The 10,000-nt window shown below is 45.6% G+C and overlaps 2 protein-coding genes and 1 long non-coding RNA gene across 14 annotated transcripts in view; 1 reads left to right on the top strand and 2 right to left on the bottom strand.

Moving 5' to 3' along the window:
• Positions 1-2,540, bottom strand: part of LOC120827421 (uncharacterized) — a 3,258-nt gene extending 718 nt beyond the window's left edge. The window contains exon 1 of the long non-coding RNA XR_013451438.1: positions 239-2,540. This is a non-coding gene — a long non-coding RNA (uncharacterized LOC120827421). The remainder of the gene's footprint in view (positions 1-238) is intronic.
• A 228-nt stretch (positions 2,541-2,768) lies between these two features.
• cbx7a (chromobox homolog 7a) lies at positions 2,769-7,614 on the top strand. 2 transcript variants are annotated; one of them, XM_040190281.2, is made up of 6 exons: positions 2,769-3,096; positions 4,191-4,234; positions 4,395-4,460; positions 4,595-4,661; positions 5,573-5,885; positions 5,990-7,614. In XM_040190281.2, exons 1-6 carry the CDS (start codon positions 3,028-3,030, stop codon positions 6,583-6,585), a joined length of 1,155 nt encoding a protein of 384 aa, XP_040046215.2. In that variant the 5' UTR covers positions 2,769-3,027; the 3' UTR covers positions 6,586-7,614. The 2 variants fall into 2 exon arrangements, with proteins under 2 accessions (XP_040046215.2, XP_040046216.2); XM_040190282.2 differs by having other exon boundaries at positions 2,784-3,096; positions 5,573-5,867.
• A 1,199-nt stretch (positions 7,615-8,813) lies between these two features.
• The window catches only part of ep300b (EP300 lysine acetyltransferase b), a 28,018-nt gene continuing 26,831 nt past the window's right edge, over positions 8,814-10,000 (bottom strand). For all 11 annotated transcript variants that reach the window (XM_078084672.1, XM_078084674.1, XM_078084675.1 and 8 more), the window contains exon 30: positions 8,814-10,000. This exon is cut by the window's right edge and continues 3,539 nt beyond it. The gene's annotated coding sequence lies outside the window, so the exon portion shown is untranslated.

The following is a 10,000-nucleotide window of genomic DNA, read 5'->3' as shown; positions in this document are numbered from 1 at the left end:
CCACGTGGTGCCGGGCAGCTTTCTATCGTTTCACCGCTGCATCTGGTATGGTCTAATCTCCCCAGATGTTGCACCTCTGTAACGGCGGAACATAAATGAACTGCGAGCCCGTCCGGGCAAAGGGGCCCTGGAGCAGAAACGCGCGGATTCCCGGTATGAGCCTGTAAACCTCCCCCCCTCTCTCTCTCCCCCCCTCTCTCCCCCTGTTATTATTCCAGGGAAGTGGCGCTGATCTTACCGTCACGTTTGGTGAGTCACGCGTGAGTCATAACACGTGGGTGGGAGTGAACGCGTTGATCCGGCCCGCCGTGTTGGGTTTTTCTTGCCGCTCCATCCTCAGCTCGAATACAGCAGTATCCGGGCAAATAACAAGTCACGTGATCGACGTGTTTCTTTTCTGAACTGCTGCTATAACCTCCTCCTTACCGGAAAAGTGCTGCTTCCATCCCGTAATCCACGTTCAGAGGGGCCCCGGTAGAGGAGCGCGCTCCTGGGGGGGTCTAACCAGGGGTCAAACACTAAAGCACAGTAAGATCACATGAGCGTGTGCATCAATTTATATGGGGCATTTTATTTATTTCACTTGTTTTAAGTCGGTCTACTCTGCATGAAGAGTACCAGTAACATTAGTATAATGTCTTCTTTGTCCCTTCGTCTGTAGTCCGACCCTGATGATCTCATGGTGATGTCATCAAGGTTATCTCGCTTTGGGCTTGAGGGGAGAAATTCTTAACTTAAACTGCATTACAAAACTGGAGGTGTGACGTTTGAATGTGGATGTTTACCAGTTTATTTGATCTGTCTCTGCAGATCCAACTTCCTTCTGAATGTGACGGACTGAATCCCTTTGATTCCAACACCAGTGAGGTGAATAAGCTGCTGAGTGTGCGGCCGTACACTCCACAAGTGATGAAGCTGCAACTGCTTCCATTAATCATTTGCTCGTTTTTTTTAGCAAAATTCACAGAAATAAACTAATTTTTGTCTGTCTATGTTAGGAACTAAGTTAACTGTCATGTTAACTGTCATGTTGTCTACAAAATCCAATAATTAAAAGATTCATTGATAATTTAAGTAGTCCTTAGTGGCCACTAATTATATCAAAGTTCTACAGCCACACACATAAAAATAGATTTTTTGTTCTGGTTTTAAGCCTTTAATCCATCTCAAATTGCTTTACTTCACTGACTGTAATACCACAGATTCTATATGTCGCTGTAAAAATATTATTGATTATTATTCGACTTTCTTTGGGATTTGGAGGTCAAAGGTCACCAAAGCAGGCATATTCAGCCATGATCTGCTTGTCAAATTTCTTTTTGTCTTATCATCATCAACATGCAGCTTTTCTGCCGTTGCCTTAGACACTGTTGCCATGACACCCAATGCCCGTAAGTGATGCAAGTGTTCCAGGTGCAGAGAGAAAGTGGACAATGTAAGTGTGTGTGTGTGTGTGTGTGTGTGTGTGTGTGTGTGTGTGTGTGTGTGTGTGTGTGTGTGTGTGTGTGTGTGTGTGTGTGTGTGTGTGTGTGTGTGTTTGGAGTCACAGAGAGTTTTACTGTAAACTGATCCACACCACCCTCAATAGACAATAATGGGAGACAAGCTCCGGGCCTTTTTTCCTTTTTTCCACAGCAGTCAAATTACCTTTATGAGCTGTCCCCACCTGAGGGGGGGTGGACCAGTACACTTTCAGGTATGGGTTAGTGGATTAGTGTGTGCAATCAGTGGCTGTGAACAAACCACTGGGCAGGGATTTTAAGAATCAGTCCTCTGATAAATGTTAGCCGCAACATCTCAGCGGTCATTATGTTCACTGAGATCTTTATCCGTGTTGCACTAGTATTTCTTGTACTGCTCTCTGCAGAGAAACTCCTTAGTGTTCAGGATGTAAAATGTAGTCTTCAGCTGTGTAGTTCCATATTTAGAGCGAACATGGCTGCAGTGGTGATCATCTCCATTAAAGTGAAGCGAGGCTTTCATTTTCATTACAGATTCTGATCTTTCCTGCCTTCACCACTGTTACATAAAACTACACAAGCTGTTTTGTGCTTTCACTGAACAAACTCACTTTACTGTAGTTTACTTTTGAAAGAGCACAGAGTTGATCAAACAGAATAGTCCTTAAAGCTGTGGTTGGATTGATGTGGGATTCTGTTTTTTAATATCTCCAAGGAATAGTTGGACATTTTGGGCAATCATCGTATTTGATTTCCGGTGGAAACGTTAGGCCACAACCTCTTGATGGTTAGCTTAGTTTAGCATAAACACTAAAAATAAGGGAACAAGTGCAATCGTCATGCTAAGCTAGGCTAACCAGCCGCAGGCTCCAGATTTAACCTGAATACAGATGTGACAATGAGGTTCTAATTCTGAATTTATCCAAATCAGCATATTTCCCAATAACACACTTTTAAAAGTTGTTGTACAAGTTTGACAATTAATAAAATGAAAAGTTGAGTCACCTTGGATCTTCCTGAAGTTAAAAGTCTTTTTAAACTTTGGCCTTGAAATGAAACCTGAGGAGACTCTTTCCTCTGAATTGGTTTGATGGCGATATTTTAAATAAAGCCCCCCCCCCCCCCCCCACCTCCCCCGCCCCCCTGACTTCAACGTAACCTTGACGCGGTGACCCGCCCCCCGACGCAGCCCCTCCCCCTCCTCCTCCTCCTCTGCACTCTGCTCCAATTTGCTCACGGGGCCGCGCACGCACGCCGAGGCCGCGCACTACGCAATGGAAAGGCGGCGCGCTCCTCTTAAAGGAGCCCGTTGTCCTGCGCTGTGATGTTGTGTCGCAGATTTTAAAAAGTGGGGGAGGCAGCTGGAGAGTTTGGAGTGAGGGGAGCGCAGAGACTCAGCCTTTCCGAGCAAGTGTTCTCACCTGGAGCATAAAACCCAGCTGGAAAAGAAGAAGTTTTTGTCTTTGTCTTTCCGTCCTCTAGATCGAGGCTGGTTTGTCTTGTCTTCCTGCAGAGCAGCAGGGACACAGTCCGCGTCTTCCTTGGAGCGTGTGGAGCACCGTGCGTGATGGAGCTGTCTTCAGTGGGAGACCAAGTGTTCGCCGTGGAGTCCATCACCAAGAAGAGAGTGAGAAAGGTAGAGAGTGATACTAATACTACTAATATATTCTAATATACTAATATAACTTGTGCAACTTATTTACCTGTGTGTTTTGTTCAATGCTGATGAGCATTGCGTTTAACCAAAACCAGGCTGCGCACTCTGCCCGTGGACTAATCCGTGCTGTAGACGAACCGCATAGTTTAACGGTGTTTCGCAGCCCGGGTCTCGTCCTGGAACCTTCCTGTGCAGATGCCGCTGCAGTAAACGCGTTTTGAAGGGGACCTTTGGGGAGATGTAGTAGTATTTGGGCAGATGTAGTAGTATTATGAAAAGGGGGTGTGTTCCCTGACAGCCGGGACGCGGATACAGTGTGCGCGGTGGATTAAGAGCCTTAAAGAGTGTCGCTGGGAAACTGCTGCGTAATGTCCCCCGAATGCGTTATGGTGACCACATTATTTATTTATTTTTATTTAGGATGTGTTGGGTTTTTTTTTTTTTTACAGTGGAGGAGATTTCGACTAAGCGAGCGGCACATTGTTGTTATTGACGCAGCATGTGCGCACACGCAGGTTGTTGTGCAACAAGAGCTGACTTAGCGCGGCGTGCCGCTCGTGTCCCGTTACATAAAGTTGGGTTTTTATATAAAGACGGTACATGGCTGTATTTGTGCGGACCAACCCGGGGGATGATACTCATTTTTCTGTGATGGTCGTTCCAGCGCTCGCTGGTTGAACGTTGCGCAACACCACGTTGTTTACGTGTCCCCGTGGCCCCACCTATCGAAAGCCCCGGCGAGGCGCCTTCTACCGCGAGCTCGTACATTCTGGAAAACCGGGGGGGGCGGAGCCATGTGTGGTTACGTCACCGCGATGCCAGAGGAAGAAAAAAAAAAAAAAGACGCTGCTGTCCCGCTGTCATTGACGTCATCTGACAGAAAGAAAAGAAAAAAAAACACCAGTTTAAAAGAGAGAAGAATGCCCGCGACCCTCCCTCCTCCCCCGAGCCTCCCCTTTCTCCCCCCCAGCAGCAGCGCTCCGAATCACACCCAACCAGGTTTAAAATTGTGTTACTGAGTTGGGCTGCATCTCCTCTAAGCGTCCTCTCTCTCTGTCTTTGTGATTCTTCAGGGTAACGTGGAGTATCTCCTGAAGTGGCAGGGATGGTCCCCAAAGTGAGTAAGCCTTGAGTCATCCTGCAGTGACCTCATCCTTCCAGTACAAACTTTATGACCTTTTCAAAATGATATGACCACTGAAGGTGGACAGACACACGGATGAAGTGGTAGATCGATACATAGACAGACTTATTTGAATGAATATTCGTGTTGGCAGGTACAGTACTTGGGAACCGGAGGACAACATTTTGGACCCGCGCCTGGTCCTGGCATATGAAGAGAAGTGAGTATACTTTTTTCTTTATGCTTGCAAAGCACTTTGTGTGTTTTTCTTTTGAGTTGCTCGGCTCACAATCTGTTTTTTTCCTCCTCTCTCGCCCCTCTGTTTCTACCTCTCTCTCTCTCTCTCTATTCCAGTCAGGAGAAGATCAGAGCGCTGGCCTACCGCCGGAAAGGACTCCGACCCAGGAGGCTCGTCCTGCGGGTAGCGACACTTTGACCTCCTCTCTCCTTCGTCTTACGAAGTCGCACCGTCATAAATGCCGTTTGCGCATTTTTACTTCCAGAAAGTCTTCACCCTGATTCTTAGTCAGGGATGTCAGGTTTCCTCTATAAAGATCAACACCATTAAAGTCTGAAGCCCCACGATGAGAAAACTTGACACCATCAGAGTAAAATCCAGATGCTCAGGAGACATCATACTTATGAGCTGTATTCATTAGCTGAGTGGCGCTGCCTGCAGCACACGCCGCCCGTACGCGTTTCGGCAATAACGAGAGCTTTAATAGACTGAAATGAAATGGAGCGAGGAGTGTGGAAGAAAGGAAACTAAAACCGCTCTCAAACTGCTGAAGTTGTTGCAGACTATTTTTAGCGGACTACTACACTTTTTTGTGCAGTGTATGTGGGACGACCCAAAATAAACCACAGTGTTCATCTTCCTCAAGGAGCGTTTCACCCAGTTAAACATCAGGGTCCATTCATGCGATTTATTAAGCTTACGCTCTGATTTATGAACAAAATAACATGGCTAATGACAGATATCAGCACGTCAGCATCATCGCTGTGAGCAGGTTAACAGGCAACATCAGCTCAAAGGACGCCGTACACGGACGCACGACTCCTCTGCAGCTCCATGGCACAAAAGACTCGGCTAATCAGGCGTTAGATGCACAGTCAATAGCCAGTAGGATCAGTTCATTGTTGGGTTTGGTCCTTTTAATGGGATTTCTTGACAGAATAATACAATAGAATATTACAAGATGCATATTTTAAGACTTCCCATGAAGGACTTGTGTGTCACAGTTGTCCATCAAATACATTCTGATGACAGACTTGTACTCGAACACATTTTGTGTGTTAACCTTTTGCTCTTCACCTTTGCTCTGCCCCCAGAACATCTTCGCCATGGACCTCCGCAGCGCAAACAAGGTCTCGGAGAAGCCGACCCCCCGGTTGCGTCTCTCCCTCACCCGCGCCATGAGTACGGATGTGGACCAGGGCGAGCGGGGAAGCCTGTACCGCCGTCTCGCCAGGAGGAAGATCAAGCAGAGGCTGTCCAAACGAGGCCAGGGGGGCCCCACCAACAAAACCCTCCTTCCACTGAGGAAGAAAGCAGAGCCCATTGAGGAGGACTGGGGCACCAGCGAAGAAGAAAAGCAGGAATCTGAGAGCACCACCGAGGAGATACGTGAGGACAGTTTATACGGTTGGTTTGTCAAGTCATTCCCCTCCAAGAGCAATAGCTTGGTCGTGACCTTTGACTTCTACAAATGAACTAAGTTTTTAACGTTTTTTTTTGTGGACTTCAAGGTCGGTCCGAGTGCAGCTCCCCACCCTTGCTGGAGCGACAGGACTTGGAGATGGAGTTGGAGGAGAAGGCGGACGCCGACCTGACAGTGGTAGGTGCACAAACATGGGCAGACAGACCAGGCGGGGGGACGTCTGAAACGATACAGAACCAGATGTTTGCGAGCGACCAATCAGAAGGCAGTGTCTCAGCGCCAGAGGCCATACCGGAGGATGAGGTTTCCGCGGGCGACGGCTCGGATTGGGACAGAGAGGAGGAGGAGGAGGAGGAGGAGGAGGAGGAGAGGGGGGGTGTGGAGTCAGGGTCGGAGGGTCACATGATAGGGAGCGGTGTTTCTCAGACCGACAACATGACCTCGGTGATGGTGAGCGTCGAGAAGAGCAGCGAGACCTCAGGTGACTGCGGCGCTACTGAGGAGACGAAGGAGGAAGCTAGGGGCGACAATCAGAGAGTCACCGTGACGACGCCGGGCGATCAGAGTTCTCCCGCTGCAGCACAGCATCCCAAGAACGTGATCTCCACAGACGTCACCGTCAACTGTCTGACGGTGACTTTTAAAGAAGCCTCGGTGGCTGAAGGCTTCTTTAAAGGCTATTGAATGATGAGAAAGAGAGATCGAAATAACCATGATTTGACTTGCCACTCATTTTGTACATGTAAATAGTTGTGTATGTTAGGTCATTTCTCATGTTTACAAAGCTACACTCATATCCTACTGAGTTCAGTGAAGACATTGTTGCCTTTTAAATGAGTGGTCGTTTTATCATTGTGGCTCATTTAGTTCAGGGTGAGAGGAAGCCAGAGGCCCCCCCATTATGTCCTCAAACGATCCGTTCAATCCAGCAGACGAGGTGGTTTGCCAGGGGCAGGTTTTATTCCCCCCGGGTCACTGGGGTTCACTGTGAGTAGGAGACTCATGCTGACCCAGCAAACGTAACACTCCACATTATTACTTCCATGCAGCTATTTCCTCCAGACGTCCTCAGTGCTTTCCAGCCACAGATCGGTCACACACTCAAATCTGTTCTCGGGGCCTGTTTCAGTTGCTCCTCTTTCTTACGAATAATGTTTTGTAAAGATGTCGCTCTTTTTTCAGTATTTGCACAGAGATAGCTGCATGCCCTGTCAGTCTATGCCACACATGCACAAAGGCCTGTCCTGTAGTTTGTTGAAGAGGTTTATTTCTGTCACAAAAGAAAAGGAGCAAAGAGAAAGAATTCACGCCTTCCTGCTTAGATGAAGTTCTGTATTTCAAGGAGGCTGGATGCACAAAAAGAAATACACAGTTGTGTTTGCCGTCTGTCTGTCCTTTTAGTGTTCGAGTATGAAATGCTACCTGGTTCTATTTTTGTATTACCAATTGATAGTCCGCTCTTTTCACTAGCCTTTGTGCATTTCAAAAGACAATATCAGTTTACAGCCCTGCTGTTCTGCTTTGTACAAATGGAAGCAAATGTACTTTCGGTCAAACTTGTAGTGAGGTATTATTTATTGCATGTCATACAGTATGTACGTATAAGCTAAACTAATTTATGTTACTTGTCTTTTTCTGAAAACTGTCAAACATGTCTTCTCTCTAAAAATGGATTTTTATTTTGACTGCATTTCCAATAAATATGTACAAAAATAACTGTCTCCTGGAGAATATTTATCGTGTTGGATTACGTCAAAAACTTAAAATATACACTCAATATGAAATAGTGGGTTAAGGAGACCTCACAGCACCACAAAGGCAGTTTTTTAAGCACTTTTAAGATAAGTTTCTAGTGTATTTATACGATATACAAAGTGAATTGAAGAGCTGGAGGCAGTCCATACAAATCCAGACATGTTTTCCATTTAATGAATCCTACTTGCACTTGTTTCAAACAGATACTGACTTTGTTTTATGGTCAACAGCGCCCTCAAATCCAGAAGTTACCAGTTGACCGTGTTAAGACCACATAAAGATCAAGTTGTGACCAAGACGAGAGTCTCCCAAGACAAGACCGTGACTTTCATGATATACTTTTATATATCAAACAGGTATCACAACTTTTTATGCTTTTTTAGAAAAAAATACTATACTATATACTGTATATATATATATATATATATATACACACCACGCAGCATTGCCATACCGAACAAGGCCGATGCACGCAACCATGCTTTCTAACAATTTAATTATTAAGTCAATCAAAAATCCAATGTGTGACATGAAGAGGACAAAGAACTGACATCTGAGCTCCAAGAGAACGTTGTGAAGAGAGAGCACCGGCACAGGGGCCCAGCTGGGGCCACCTTATCATGACCCTCAGCCACGCCGACCTCCAGCACCTGCACGAAAGGCCATTTGCTTCAACTAGTTCTATGACTTTTGTTTCATTTATGTCATGAATTTTAAATCAACACATCGATGCTTTCCACCACAGAATGTGTTATGCGACCACTCTTCTTCACTGCAGCGTGTCGCCACTAGAGGACGCGATGCTCTCAGGAAAGTGAAATTACTGTAAGTGACGCCATCAAGTGCAAGCTAATGGTCTCTGAATCACAGGCCCAGTATGTGTGGATCACAGTAGTGGAATTGGGAGGGAGGGGTCCCCACTAACAAACAAGCTATCATCCCTACGTCTGTTAGTATTATAAAACCCAGCGTGGAGACGTCCTTATTGTCCAGTATGGATGTCCCTTAAGTGTGTGGCATAGGTTGCCATGGCGATGGAGCTAAATTAAAATCGAGCCAGTTTTTAGGTCTTGGAAATGCAGAGCCATGGTCTTTATAAAAAACACAGCTATATTCTCATTCATCAAACTAAACACTCAACATCCAGGACACCTCACTATTGGTAATTTTCATTTTATTATAAAAAAAAAAAACAGTATTTGAGTCCACAGTTTGTGTTTCCTTTGTACAGTAAAAAATATTAAATTAAAATCCCAAAGTTTATGCAGAAAGATAAAGAGGATGGAGTTTGAGGGGAGGGAGAGAAACGTCCCCCACGTCCCCCAGGGGAAGAAGACGGGGGGGATATAAAGTCCAAGGGGAGCAGCAAAGGAGACGAGGCAGAAAGAGACGGAGACCGACTGCTCACACCTCCTACTTTTCTCCTCATTTCTGTGCAACACAGTTCATTTGGATCAAAATCCTCCGTTTACTCCGAAACAGCGGAATCCTACAAAGACTAAAAGGAGCCCATCCAACCCAATTTTCTTCTCCACGTCCCAGCCCATGCACTCTAAATGGTTCAGGCACACAGGTATGCATCCCCCCTCCCCAAGCCTCCACTGCTCCATATGAAGTGTCTTTAAAGGAAGGAGTGCACACACATTCGAGGGAGAGGGCTTGCATGTTCGCGAGGGAAGAGTCCCCTCCAGCATGGTCGACGTCCGATACAGAAGCTGGCCATGACGTCACAATAAGTCCGTTCAACAGCTCGATTCACAGCAGAGCCCCAAAACCACTGCAACACAATACTGACAATTCATTATTCCCACCTGGACGGACCCAACTAAAGACATCTACCGTGAAATGAAATATTTACTACCCCAGGCAATAACAAAAATATATTTCTATACGAATTGTAGCAGTCTCAGGGTACATAACACCCCCCCTCCCAAAGAGAAAATAAATAAAAGTAAACCCAAACATTAGACAAAAAAAAAAAGGATATGCATCATGTTTGGATTTACATTAATAATAATCCACATTAATCTGCCAAACGACAGATTTATTGACTGACGGGGAAACGAAAACGATAAAAAGTTATTTGGATTAAATCATTTCCACTTTAATCCTTGACCACTTTTAAAATCTTAAAAACATTTCTTAAAAAAGGCAAGTACTCCTATTTACCTCCCCAAAAATATCCCCTTTCTAGTATTCAGCGAGAGGTGGAGGTGAGGGAGTGAAACCGCCCCCCTGACCACAATTGGCAAAAAAAAAAATATATTAACAGCAATAACTTACATTTAATTTATTTAACGACTGCTTGATTTATTGTTCATCTCCCATAGGAAGTTCAGTTCAA

This window comes from Gasterosteus aculeatus, chromosome 11, assembly GCF_964276395.1.
Source record: "Gasterosteus aculeatus chromosome 11, fGasAcu3.hap1.1, whole genome shotgun sequence".
NCBI classification, from domain to species: Eukaryota; Metazoa; Chordata; class Actinopteri; order Perciformes; family Gasterosteidae; genus Gasterosteus; species Gasterosteus aculeatus.
Note: the sequence above shows the minus strand (reverse complement) of the source record. Positions and strands in the feature narration are given on the sequence as shown.

What these genes read in the sequence shown, in the direction of transcription:
- cbx7a (XM_040190281.2), top strand. Translation starts at nt 3,028, where the DNA reads ATGGAGCTGTCTTCAGTGGGAGACCAAGTGTTCGCCGTGGAGTCCATC. An exon ending in TGGCAGGGATGGTCCCCAAA is followed by an intron (nt 4,235 to 4,394) that starts GTGAGTAAGCCT and finishes TCGTGTTGGCAG; the next exon opens with GTACAGTACTTGGGAACCGG. An exon ending in CCAGGAGGCTCGTCCTGCGG is followed by an intron (nt 4,662 to 5,572) that starts GTAGCGACACTT and finishes CTCTGCCCCCAG; the next exon opens with AACATCTTCGCCATGGACCT.